Genomic DNA, 14684 nt, shown 5'->3' with positions numbered 1-14684 from the left:
TGTAGCTTTGTAGTATAGTCTGAAGTCAGGGAGGATGATTCCCCCAGCTTTGTTCTTTTTTCTCAAGATTGCTTTGACTGTTCAGGGTCATTTGTGTTTCCATACACATTTTTAAATTATTTGTGCTTGTTCTGTGAAAAATGCCATTGGTATTTTGATAGAGATTGCACTGAGTCTGTAGATTGCTTTGGATAATATGGCCATTTTTTGGGGGGGGGTGCGTGGCTTGTGGGATCTTTGTTCCCTGACCAGGGATTGAACCTGTTCCTTTGGCAGTGAAAGCACTGAGTCCTAACCACTGGACCACCAGGGAATTCCCCATTTTAGAAATATTAATTCCATGAGCAGAATATATCTTTCTATTTTTTATGTGTGTCATATTCAGTTTCTTAAATCAGTGTCTTATAGTTTTCCAAGTACAGGTCTTTTACTTCCTTGGTTAGATTTTATCCTACATATTTTGTGCTTTTTGGTATAATTGTAAGTAGGATTGTTTCCTTAATTTTTCTTTCTGATAGTTCATTGTTAGTGTATAGAAGCCCAAAAGATTTCTGTACATTATTTTTATATCCTGAAAATTTACTTAATTCCTTAATTAGCTTTCATAGTTTTTTGGTGGTGTCTTTAGGACTTTTTATGTATAGTATCATGTCATCCACAAACAGTGAAAGTTTTACTTCTTCCTTTCCAATTTGGATTATTTCTTTTTCTCATCTGATTTCTGCGTCTAGGACTTCCAATACTATGTTGAATGAAAGTGGTGAGAGTGGGCATCCTTATCCTGTTCCTGATCTTAGAGGAAATGCTTTCAGCTTTTCACCATTGAGTATGATATTGGCTGTAAGTTTTTCATATATGGCCTTTATTATGTAGAGGTATGTTCCCTCTATACTCACTCTGTTGAGATTTTTTCTATCATAAATTGATTTGAATTTTTCAAAAGTTTTTCTGCATCTATTGAGATAATCATGTGAATTTTATTCTCCAATATATCACTGTGGTGTATCACATTGATTGATTCATAGGTATTGAATTATTCTTGAATCCCTGGGATAAATTCCACTTGATCATTGTATATGATACTTTTTTGTTTTTTTTACTGAGTATCTACTATGTGCCATTGCTTCACACAGACATTATCTCATTTATTTATCACCAAGCAATATCTATGGGCTAGATATTACTATTTTCCAGCTGATAAAACCAAGACATAAAGAGGTTATATGATTTTCCCAAAGTCACACAGCTATTATATATGATACTTTTAATGTATTGTTGAATTCAGTTTGCTAATATTTTGTTGAGGATTTTTGCATCTGTATTCATCAATGATATTGGCCTGTAATTTTCTTTTTATGTGGTGTCTTTATTTGGTTTAAGTATCAGAATGATATTGGCTTCATAGAATGAGTTTGGAAGCATTCTATCCTCTTCTCTTTCATTTTGGAGTAGTTTGAGAATGATCAAAGATAACCTTTCTCTAACTGTTTGGCAGAATTCACCTGTGAAGCTGTCTGGCCCTGAACTTTTGTTTGTTGGGGGTTTTTAAATTACTGATTCAATTTCATCACTGGTAATTGGTCTGTACATATTTTCTATTTCTTCCTGATTCATTCTTGGGATACTATATGTTTCTGGGAATTTATTTCTTCTAAGTTGTCCATATTATTGGTGCATAGTTGTTTGTAGTAATCTCTTATGAGCCTTTGTGTTTCAGTGGTATCAGTTGTAACTTCTTTCGTTTCTGATTTTATATATTTGAGCCCTTTCTCTTTTTTTCTTGATGAATCTGGATAAAGTTTTATCAATTTTGTTTATCTTTTCAAAGAACCACCTCTTAGTTTCATTAATCTTTCATGTTTTTATTTTTTGGTCTTTATTTCATTAATTTCTTCTCTGATCTTTATGATTTCTTTCCTTCTATTAACTTCAGGTTTTGTTCTTCTTTTTCTAGTTCTTTTAGATGTAAGGTTAGATTGTTTGAGATTTTTCTCATGTTCTAGGGAAGGATTGTACCTCTATAAATTTCCCTCTTAGAGCTGCTTTTGCTGTGTCCCATAGGTTTTGGGTCATTGTGTTTTCATTCTCATTTGTCTCTAGGTATTTTTTTGATTTCCTCTTTGATTTCTTCACTGATCCATTAGTTGTTTAGTAGCATATTCTTTAGCCTTCCCATGTTTGTGTTTTTTGCAGTTTTTTCTCATAATGTTGTGATTGGAAAGATGTTTGATATGATTTCAATCTTATTAAATTTATTGACAATTGTTTTGTGGCCTAGCATGTGATCTATCCTGGAGAACGTTCCACATGCACTTGAAAAGAATGTGTATTCAGCTACTTTTGGATGGAATGTTCTCTATGTATCTATTAACTCCATCTGGTTTAATGTGTCATTTAAGGTCAGTGTTTTCATATTGATCTTCTGTCTGGATGATCTATCTTTGATGTAAATGGGGTGTTAAAGTCCCCTACTGTTATTGTGTTACTGTCAATTTCTCCCTTTATGTCTGTTATTATTTGCTTTATATATTTAAGTGTTCCTACAATTGTTTTATCTTCTTTTTGGATGGATCTCTTCATCATTATGCACTGTCCTTCCTTGTCTCTTGTTACAGTCCTTGTTTTAAAGTCTATTTAGTCTAAGTATTGCTACCTGGCTTTCTTTTGATTTCCATTTGAATGGAATACCTTTTCCATCTCCTCACTTTCAGTCTGTATGTGTCCCTAGATCTGAAGTGGGTCTCTTGTAGAGTCTTGTTTTTGTATCCATTCAGCCACCATATATCTTTCAATTGGAGCATTTAGTCTATTTACATTTAAAGTAATTATTAATAAATATGTATTTATTACCATTTGTTCATCGTTTGCTGTTTGCTTTTGTAGTTCTTTTTCGCTCCTTTCTTCTTTTGCTCTCTTCCCTTGTGACTTGATGGCTATCGTTATGTTATTTTGGGTTCCTTTCTCCTTTTTTTGTGTGTGTATATATTATTTTTGGTTTGTGATTACCATGAGTTGTGTATATCTGTGTCCATATATATATATTTTTTTCTCACAGGTGGGCATTTTATTTTCCCACTTTTTACTGCCCAACTTCTGTGCATCTTCCTATGTTTGTGGACTACCCCACCTTTGAGGTGGAAATTTCCTCTCCTATACAGATTTTTTTAAATTGAAGTATAACTGCTTTACAATGTTGTGTTATTTTCTGCTGTACACCGAGGTGAATCAGCTATATGTATAGCCCTCCCTCTTGGACCTCCTTCCCACCCACCCCCCATCCAACCCATCTAGGTCATCACAGAGCACTGAGCTGACCTCCTCATGCTATAACAGGGAAAGATAACAGGTTCCCACTAGCTAGCTATTTTACACATAGTAGTGTATATATGTCAATCCTAATCTCCCAATTCATCCCACCCTCCCCTTCCCCACCATGTCCACCTGCCCATTCTCTACGTCTGCATCTCTATTGCTGCCCTACAAAGAGGTTCATCTGTACCATTTTTTTAGATTCCACATGTATGTGTTAATATACAATATTTGTTTTTCTCTTTCTGACTTACTTCACTCTGTATGACAGACTCTAGGCCCATCCACATCTCTATAAATGACCCAATTTCATTCTTTTTATGGTTGAGTAATATTCCATTTACATTTAAAGTAATTATTTTTAAAATTTTTTAAAATTTTATTTTTTGGCTGAGTCAGGTCTTAGTTGCAGCATGTGGGATCTTCGTTGAGGCATGTGGGTTTCTCTCTAGTTGTAGCGTGAGAGTTTTCTCTTTTCTAGCTGTGATGTATGGGCTCCAGAGTGCATGGGCTTTGTAGTTTGTGGCACGCAGGCTCTCTAGTTGAAGTGCATGAGCTCAGTAGTTTTGGCATGCATGCTCAGTTGTCCCATGGCATGTGGGATCTTAGTTCCCTGACCAGGGATCGAACCAGAGTCCTCTGCATTGTAAGGCAGATTGTTTACCACTGGACCACCAGGGAAGTCCCTAAAGTAATTATTGATAAATATGTATTTATTACCATTTGTTCACTGTTTTCTGGTAGTTTTTGAAGTTCTTTTTTTTTCCCTTTCTTCTTTTGCCCTCCTCCTTTGTGATTTGATGGCTATCTTTATGTTTTTTTGGCTTTCTTTCTCCTTTTTTGTGTGTGTATGTATTATAGGTTTTTGGTTTGTGATTACCATGAGGTGTGTGTGTCTACATGTATGTTTTTTTAATTTGAAGATCCCTTAAGTTTGAAAGCATTCTAACAAACCTGCATTTGTACTTCTGCTACCATGTTTCATGGTTTTGATATATTTTACATCTTTTTGTTTTTTGAATCCCTTAACTCCTTATTGTGAATTTAGATATTTTACTACTTTTGTCTTATATACATGGTTGATCTACTACCTTTATTGTGCATTTATACATGGTTGATCTACTAGCTTTACTGTGTGTTTGGATTTTTCCTTTCATAATTTTTATATTTTTGGTTGTGGTCTTTTCTTTTCCACTTAGAGAAGTCCCTCTAACATTTCTTGTAAAGTTGGTTTAGTGGTGCTGAGCTCTTTTACCTTTGCTTGTCTGTAACCTCTATACCTACTTCAAATCTGAATGATAGCCTTGCCAGGTGGAGTAATTTTGGTTGTAGGTTTTTTTCCATTTATTACTTTGAATATATTCTGCCACACCCTTCTGGCCTGCAAAGTTTCTGCTGAAAAGTCAGCTGATAGTCTTATGGGAGTTCCCTTGCATGTAACTAGTGGGTTTTCCCTTGCTGTTTTTAAGATTCTCTTTTATCCTTAATTTTTTCTATTTTAGTTATAATGTGTCTTGTTGTGGACCTCTTGGGGTTTATCTTGTTTTGGACTCTCTATGCTTCCTGGACCTGGATGACTGTTTCCTCCTCCAGGTTAGGGAAGTTTTCAAATATTACTTCCTTAAATAAATTCTCTGCTGGTTTCTCTCTTTTTTCTCCTTCTGGGACCCCCTATAATGCAAATGTTAGTATGCTTCATGTTGTCCTAGAAGTCTCCTAAGCTATCCTCATTTTTAAAATTCTTTTTTCTTTTCTCTGTTCAGCTTGGGTGATTTCCACTATGCTGTCTTCCTTAAATGTTTGATAGAATTAACCAGTGGACAAATCTGGGTCTGGTGTTTTCTACTTTGAAAGGTGAATTATTCATTAAATTTCTTTAATAGCTATCGATCTATTCATATTGTCTATTTCTCCTTATGTGAGGTTTGGTAGGTTTTATCTTTCAAGGAATCAATCCATTTTATTTAGGTTATTAAATTTGTGAGCATAGCATTATTCATAATATTTGTTCATTATCATTTTAGTGTCCACGGAATCAGTAGTGATGACCCGTCTTTCATTTCTGATATTAGTATTTTGTGTTCTCTGTCTCTCTCATTGCTGCTACCCAGCATCACAGGACAGAGTGAGTATCATACAGTGTATCACTAGCCTGGGGAAAGATCAAAATTCAAAATTAGTAGTATGGTTTCTACTGAATATGTACCACTTTTGCACCATCATAAAAATGAAAAATTGTAAGTCAAACCATCATAAGTCAGGGACCGTGTGTTTGTATGTGTGTGTGTGTGTGTGTGTGTGTGTGTGTGTGTATATGTGTGTGTGTGTGTGTAATTTTTAGCCAGGAGAAAATTATGCAAAACTAATGTTGTCTTTCAGGCTGAACAATTTAGGGTAACATCTGTTTTCTCATCTAACTCAGTATAATCAGGAGACAGGTTGGGGACCAATAATTTTTTCTCTACTTTCCATTTGGTGTGGGGCACTAAAATTTAGAAGACCAATTATATACAATTCTTACAAAATTTAAACATGGATTTTTGATTTAATAAAAGCTAGCTAGGAAAGGTCATCTGTTGTTTAACTCAGATTCACCAGTCACATTTTTTTCTCTGAATTTACCTGGAAGATATTTAATATGAAAATCATATATTTGAGGAATTTTTTAAAAACTTCTGTTTTATGACTAACAAATCACCTGACTTTTACACTTTTACATTACATAGAAAGGAAACATAGTTTGGTATCATTTTCCCAGTTATAATATAAGCTGTTTTACTTATTGAGTGTCTATAAGAAAATAAATCCTAAGATACTTTCTGATTTAAAATTAACTATTTGAAGTTTATTCACTTCATCTATTTCATAAATAATCAATATTCAACAACTGTTTAACATTATAGAGTGAGAAGTTGTGAACTGATATATACAGAATGTTGAAGACTAATTTTTTTTTTATAGGCAGAACTTCTAGATGCTGCTGCTGGCATTAATGTACGATTCAGATTAGGTGGTGTAAGTATGGATAAATTCTTATTTAGTACTTTTAAAGCACATTTACATGAAATTTAAAAGATGTAATTTTAAAAAACATAAACCATTTTTCTAATTAAATTGAAACGGTCCTTTGAACTTTTCCAACTATAGGTTAAATTTCCACCTGAAATATACTATAAAATTTTCACTCACAGACATATTGAAGATCTGTGTGCTAATAGCCCTAGAGATTACACAAAACTTCCAGCAAAACATACATCTCATATTAAAAGTGATAATCTTCAGGAAGAGGATTATAGTGGCTGGTATCGTCGTACAGAGAACAATGGCTGGAGGCCTGTTTCTGATAAAGTAAGAAAAGATAAACATTAATAATTTTGCATATTATGTGCTTACAAACCTATCTGTCTTTCTGAAAATTAATTTTTAGATTATTTTTAAAAATAATGAATCCTACTAATTTAACTGATAAAATTTACTTAACTATTCTGTGGTTACTAATATACTTCAAGATACAGCAATATATCTTTTTTTTTTTTACATTTACTTCTACTTTTAATAGTCATCTTTGAATCTAGGCTATCTTTAGATACTCTGTGGCATTCAGCTATTATCCATCTTTATAACAAAGCAAATCTGAAGATGTTGTTGATTCTATATTAATCCTTGAACAAGTGGTGAGGGTTCTTGAGAATAATATGCCATTTTCTCTATAGAGCTTGTAACAGCCGACACTAGTGGGAGATCATTTGGGTTTTCATGATGTTGGAAAATTTAACATGTGCTCATATGAACAGAATGATTTTAAATATATATAGTTCCTAATGCATATATGTGATTCTAGGACTTTTCTATAGACACCCATGTTTAATCTTTTTGTGGAAATAATTTCTATCTAAGGATATTTGTAAGCTTATATTTTTAAAGTTAACATTATCTGGTTCTATAGCTCTGGATATTTGTTTATATAGCTGCAAGTATCTTCATTCAAATCCTCAGTCTCTGGTATACAGATTGTAGAATGTAGTATACTGAATATACTAAGTATGAAAAGTGAAAATGATCAAAGTGTGAATTCATTCATTCATTCAACAAACTTTATTGCATACCAACCAGATGTCAGGCATTGTACTAGATGCTTGGGAAGCAATAGTACATAAGAATAGTCCTTCCTCTCAAGTAGTTTGCTTTTAATTAAGGAGAAAGTCAAGTAAACAGGATATTTCAGTACAGTGCAGTGAATATGTGATTTAATAGAGGCAAGTTCAGAGTGCTGTGGGGGGTAACAAACTTTCCTCTTTGTTATTTAATGTGTATGTGGTGAGGGAGGAAGAATGAATTGGAAATAGGAAAACAGGCAATCAGTATAAAGTGTCAAACAGGAGAAACCACAAAGTCTTGGGACACAATGGTGAGATTTCTGTATTCTTTGAGTGTGCCCATATTCCTTGAGGATTAGAGTCTTCAAAAGTCAATAGCACCTACTGGTCAGATCTGTTCTTATGAGAAACTAAAACACTCTTAGAATATGTCTATTCATTTATTCATTCAACAAATACTTATTAAATAGTACCTCAGTACACTAATTTTCCTATGGCATATGCCTCTTAAGGTTCAATGTGCCATTCACTTAATTAGAAATATCTTAAAAGGGTCTATCCTCTCCTCTATTTCTATCTTGGCATATTCCTACTGAACACATAGAAGTTCTTTTCTATAGTCAGATAACTTCATAATCAGTAATCCAATATTTTGTGTATTCATTTTTCATTTCTCAATAGTTTTGGAAGTCTACTGAAAATGTAATGGTGGGAGACAAAAAGGAAAGTGAATTCCATTTCTCTAAATTAAAGAGAAGGCAAGATATAGAAAAGAAAAGAAAAATTAGAAAAATAGAATGGATGCAGCAAATGTAAGTTGATGAAATACTTAGACTTACTAAAGAAGTATACAGTCATTTTTTAGACTGCTATCACTACTAAAGTAACTACATGTTACTTTAAAAATAAGATGAAATATTACAGTATATTTTTTAAAATACATAGAAAGCAAATACATAATAAATGCCTGCTAGACACTGTTAATTTCTGGGATATAAACGGGAAAAGACAGGTTCTCTTTGACCACAAGGAAATCATAATCTTTTGGAACATGAGATATGAAAATCAGCATTTACTCTTATATATGAGATAAATTTAATATGACCCACTAGACCCACTCTATACCATTCTCAACCTTTCTTTCTCCCCTAAAGAAACTGACTTGTACAGATTACACTAAAAGTCATTCTGGACCCATCTAACAAATCTTAGAAGCAAGTCTCAAAAGAATCAAATTGTTTCCAAGTTTACTTGACAATGTATAAGAACAAAGCCCCCAAATATTTAAAGGAACACAATATACTCAAGTGGTCAAAATCTATAAAATTTACAATGTCTACCATATAGTAATCGATTACCAGGCACTCAAAGAAGCAGGAAAATATATCCCTGAGAAGAAAAAATAATATCAGCTAACTCACCAAAAATATCTTTTAAAAATAAAAATGGAGAGACACGAGGGGGAAGACTGCGGAAGAGTAAAATGCAGAGATCACCTTCCTCCCCAAAGATACATCAGAAATACATCTACACGTGGAACAACTCCTACAGAACACCCACTGAACGCTGGCAGAAGACCTCAGACTTCCCAAAAGGCAAGAAACTCCCCACGTACCTGGGTAGGGCAAATGAAAAAAGAATAAACAGAGACAAAAGTATAGGGACTGGACCCGCACCAGCGGGAGGGAGCTGTGAAGGAGGAAAGGTTTCCACACACTAGGAAGCCCCTTCACAGGCGGAGACTGCGGGTGGTGGAGGGAGGAAGCTTCAAAGCCTCGGAGGAGAGCGCAGCAACAGGGTGCGGAGGGCAAAGCAGAGAGATTCCTGTACAGAGGATCGCTGCCGACCGGCACTCACCAGCCCGAGAGGCTTGTATGCTCAACCGCCGGGGTGGCTGGGGGCTGGGAGCTGAGGCTCGGGCTTTGGTCGGAGTGCAGGGAGAGGACTGGCTGCGTGAACACAGCCTGAAGGGGTTAGTGCACCACGGCTAGCCAGGACGGAGTCTGGGGGAAAGTCTGGACCTGCCGAAGAGGCAAGAGACTTTTTCTTCCCTCTTTGTTTCCTGGTGCGTGGGGAGAGGGGATTAAGAGCGCTGCTTAAAGGAGTTCCAGAGGTGGATGCGAGCTGCGGCTAACAGTGCAGACCCCAGAGACGGGCATGAGACGCTAAGGCTGCTGCTGCCACCACCAAGAAGCCTCTGTACGAGCACAAGTCACTATACACACCCCCCTTCTGGGAAGCCTGTGCAGCCTGCCACTGCCAGTGTCCGGGGATCCAGGCACAAGTTCCCCTGGAGAACACACGGTGTGCCTCAGGCTGGTGCAATGTCCTGCTGGCCTCTGCCGCCGCAAGCTCGCCGCGCACTCCATGGGCCTTCCTCCCCATGGCCTGAGTGAGCCACAGCCCCCGAATCAGTGGCTCCTTTAACCCCATTCTTTCTGAGCGAAGAACAGACGCCCTCTGGTGACCTACACGCAGAGGCGGGGCCAAATCCAGAGCTGAGGCCCGGATGCTATGTGAAGAATAGAAGGGAAATTTTTCCAAGCAGCCTCAGGAGCAGTGGATTAAAGCTCCACAATCAACTTGATGTACCCTGGATAGGTGGAATACCTGAATAGACAGCGAATCATCCCAAATTGAGGAGGTGGACTTTGAGAGCAAGATATATTGTTTTTTCCCCTTTTCCTCTTTTTCTGACTGTGTATGTGTATGCTTCTGTGTGAGATTTTGTCTGTATAGCTTTGCTTTCACCATTTGTCCTAGGGTTCTGTCCATCCATTTTGTTTTGTTTTGTTTTTACTTTTTTAAAAAAAATTTTTCTTAATAATTATTTCTTACTTTTTATTTTAATAACTATTTTATTTTCTCTTACTTTATTTTATCCTCCTTCTTTCTTTCTTTCTGCTTTTTCTCCCTTTTATTCTGAGCCATGTGGATGAAAGGCTCTTGGTGCTGAAGCCAGGAGTCAGTGCTGTGCCTCTGAGGTGGGAGAGCCAACTTCAGGACACTGGTCCACAAGAGACCTCCCAGCTCCATGTAATATCAAATGGCAAAAATCTCCCAGAGATCTCCATCTCAACACCAACACCCAGCTTCAGTCAACGACCAGCAAGCTACAGTGCTTGGACACGCTATGCCAAACAACTAGCAAGACAGGAACACAACCCCACCCATTAGCAGAGAGGCTGCCTAAAATCATAATAAGGCCACAGACACCCCAAAACACACCATCAGACATGGACCTGCCCACCAGAAAGACAAGATCAAGCATCATCCACCAGAACACAGGCACTAGTCTCCTCCACCAGGAAGCCTACACAACTCACTGAACCAACTTTAGCCACTGGAAACAGACACCAAAAACAACGGGAACTACGAACCTGCAGCCTGCAAAAAGGAGACCCCAAACACAGTAAGATAAGCAAAATGACAAGACAGAAAAACACACAGCAGGTGAAGTAGCAAGATAAAACCCACCAGACCTAATGAATGAAGAGGAAATAGGCAGTCTACCTGAAAAAGAATTCAGAAAAATGATAGTAAAGGTGATCCAAAATCTTGGAAACAGAATAGAGAAAATGCAAGATACATTTAACAAGGACCTAGAAGAACTAAAGAGGAAACAAGCAACGATGAACAACACAATAAGTGAAATTAAAAATACTCTAGAAGGGATCAATAGCAGAATAACTGAGGCAGAAGAATGGATAAGTGACCTGGAAGATAAAATAGTGGAAATAACTACTGCAGAGCAGAATAAAGAAAAAAGAATGAAAAGAACTGAGGACAGTCTCAGAGACCTCTGGGAAAACATTAAACGAATGAACATTCAAATTATAGGGGTCCCAGAAGAAGAAGAGAAAAAGAAAGGGACTGAGAAAATATTTGAAGAGATTATAGTTGAAAACTTCCCTAATATGGGAAAGGAAATAGTTAATCAAGTCCAGGAAGCACAGAGAGTCCCATACAGGATAAATCCAAGGAGAAACACACCAAGACACATATTAATCAAACTGTCAAAAATTAAATACAAAGAAAACATATTAAAAGCAGCAAGAGAAAAACAACATATAACACACAAGGGAATCCCCATAAGGTTAACAGCTGATCTTTCAGCAGAAACTCTGCAAGCCAGAAGGGACTGGCAGGACATACTTAACATGATGAAGGAGAAAAACCTACAACCAAGATTAGTCTACCCAGCAAGGATCTCATTCAGATTTGATGGAGAAATTAAAACCTTTACAGACAAGCAAAAGGTGAGAGAGTTCAGCACCACCAAACCAGCTTTACAACAAAAGCTAAAGGAACATCTCTAGGCAAGAAACACAAGAGAAGGAAAAGACCTACAATAACAAACCCAAAACAATTAAGAAAATGGGAATAGGAACATACATATTGATAATTACCTTAAATGTAAATGGATTAAATGCTCCCACCAAAAGATACAGACTGGCTGAATGGATAAAAAAACAAGACCCATATATATGCTGCCTACAAGAGACCCACTTTAGACCTAGGGACACATACAGACTGAAAGTGAGGGGAGGGAAAAAGATATTCCATGCAAGTGGAAACCAAAAGAAAGCTGGCATAGCAATTCTCATATCAGACAAAATAGACTTTAAAATAAAGACTATTAGAAGAGACAAAGAAGGACACTACAAATTGATCAAGGGATCGATCCATGAAGAAGATATAACAATTGTAAATATTTATGCACCCAACATAGGAGCACCTCAATACATAAGGCAAATACTAACAGCCATAAAAGGGAAATCGACAGTTACACATTCATAGTAGGGGACTTTAACACCCCACTTTCACCAATAGACAGATCATCCAAAATGAAAATAAATAAGGAAACACAAGCTTTAAATGATACATTAAACAAGATGGACTTGTTTGATATTTGATATTTATAGGACATACCATCCCAAAACAACAGAATACACATTTTTCTCAAGTGCTCATGGAACATTCTCCAGGATAGATCATATCTTGGGTCAAAAATCAAGCTTGGTAAATTTAAGAAAACTGAAATTGTATCAAGTATCTTTTCCAACCGCAACACTATGAGAATAGATATCAATTACAGGAAAAGATTTGTAACAAAATACAAACACATGGAGGCTAAACAATGCACTACTTAATAAGGAAGTGATCACTGCAGAAATCAAAGGGGAAATCAAAAAATACCTAGAAACAAATGACAATGGAGACACGATGACCCAATACCTATGGGATGCAGCAAAAGCAGTTCTAAGAGGGACGTTTATAGCAATACAATCCTACCTTAAGAAACAGGAAATATCTCGAATAAACAACCTAACCTTGCACCTAAAGCAATTAGATAAAGAAGAACAAAAACACCCCAAAGTTAGCAGTAGGAAAGAAATCATAAAGATCAGATCAGAAATAATTGAAAAAGAAATGAAGGAAACGATAGCAAAGATCAATAAAACTAAACCCTGGTTCTTTGAGAAGATAAACAAAATTGAAAAACCATTAGCCAGACTCATCAAGAAAAAGAGGGAGAAGACTCAAATCAACAGAATTAGAAATGAAAAAGGAGAACTAACAACTGACACTGCAGAAATATAAAGGATCATGAGAGATTACTACAAGCTACTCTATGCCAATAAAATGGACAAACTGGAAGAAATGGACAAATTCTTAGAAATGCACAACCCGCCAAGACTGAATCAGGAAGAAATAGAAAATATGAACAGACCAATCACAAGCACTGAAATTGAAACTGTGATTAAAAATCTTCCAACACACAAAAGCCCAGGACCAGATGGCTTCACAGGCGAATTCTATCAAGCATTTAGAGAAGAGCTAACACCTATCTTTCTCAAACTCTTCCAAAATATAGCAGAGGGAGGAACACTCCCAAACTCATTCTATGAGGCCACCATCACCTTGATACCAAAACCAGACAAGGATGTCACAAAGAAAGAAAACTACAGGCCAATATCACTGATGAACATAGTTGCAAAAATCCTCAACAAAATATTAGCAAACAGAATCCAACAGCACATTAAAAGGATCATACACCATGATCAAGTGGGGTTTATTCCAGGAATGCAAGGATTCTTCAATATATGCAAATCAATCAATGTGATAAACAATATTAACAAATTGAAGGAAAAAACCATATGATTGTCTCAATAGATGCAGAGCAAGCTTTCAACAAAATTCAACACCCATTTATGATAAAAATCCTGCAGAAAGCAGGCAGAGGGAACTTTCTTCAACATAATAAAGGCCATATATGACAAACCCACGGCCAACATTGTCCTCAACGGTGAAAAACTGAAAGCATTTCCACTAAGATCAGGAACAAGAGAAGGTTGCCCACTCTCACCACTCTCTCTATATATATATATATATTTTTTGCGATACGTGGGCCTCTCACTGTCGTGGCCTCTCCCGCTGCGGAGCACAGGCTCTGGACGCTCAGGCTCAGTGGCCATGGTGCACGGGCTCAGCCGCTCCGTGGCATGTGGGATCTTTCTGGACTGGGGCAAGAACCCATGTCCCCTGCATCAGCAGGGGGACTCTCAACAACTGCACCACCAGGGAAGTCCCTCACCACTCTTATTCAACATAGTTTTGGAAGTTTTAGCCACAATAATCAGAGAAGAAAAGGAAATAAAAGGGATCCAAATCGGAAAAGAAGAAGTAAAGCTGTCACTGTTTGCAGATGACATGATACCATACCTAGAGAATCCTAAAGATGCTACCAGAAAACTACTAGAGCTAATCAATGAATTTGGTAAAGTAGCAGGATACAAAATTAATGCACAGAAATCTCTGGTATTCCTATACACTAATGATGAAAAATCTGAAAGTGAAATCAAGAAAACACTCCCATTTACCATTGTAACAAAAAGAATAAAATATCTAGGAATAAACCTACCTAAGGAGACAAAAGACCTGTATGCAGAAAATTATAAGACACTGATGAAAGAAATTAAAGATGACACAAATAGATGGAGAGATATACCATGTTCTTGGATTGGAAGAATCAACATTGTGAAAATGACTCTACTACCCAAAGCAACCTACAGATTCAATGCAATCCCTATCAAACTACCACTGGCATTTTTCACAGAACTAGAACAAAAAATTTCACAATTTGTATGGAAACACAAAAGACCCTGAATAGCCAAAGCAGTCTTGAGAATGAAAAACGGAGCTGGAGGACTCAGGCTCCCTGACCTCAGACTATACTACAAAGCTACAGTAATCAAGACAGTATGGTACTGCCAC

General features: G+C 36.6%; 1 protein-coding gene across 1 annotated transcript in view; it reads left to right on the top strand.

The window, feature by feature from the left end:
- Positions 1-14684, top strand: part of C9H11orf65 (chromosome 9 C11orf65 homolog) — a 123196-nt gene that overhangs the window by 85273 nt on the left and 23239 nt on the right. The window contains 3 exon segments of the mRNA XM_067750954.1: positions 6271-6324; positions 6457-6657; positions 8088-8218. Coding sequence (XP_067607055.1) covers positions 6271-6324; positions 6457-6657; positions 8088-8218 — 386 coding nt within the window.

Source organism: Pseudorca crassidens, chromosome 9 (genome assembly GCF_039906515.1).
Source record: "Pseudorca crassidens isolate mPseCra1 chromosome 9, mPseCra1.hap1, whole genome shotgun sequence".
NCBI lineage: Eukaryota > Metazoa > Chordata > Mammalia > Artiodactyla > Delphinidae > Pseudorca > Pseudorca crassidens.
Note: the sequence above shows the minus strand (reverse complement) of the source record. Positions and strands in the feature narration are given on the sequence as shown.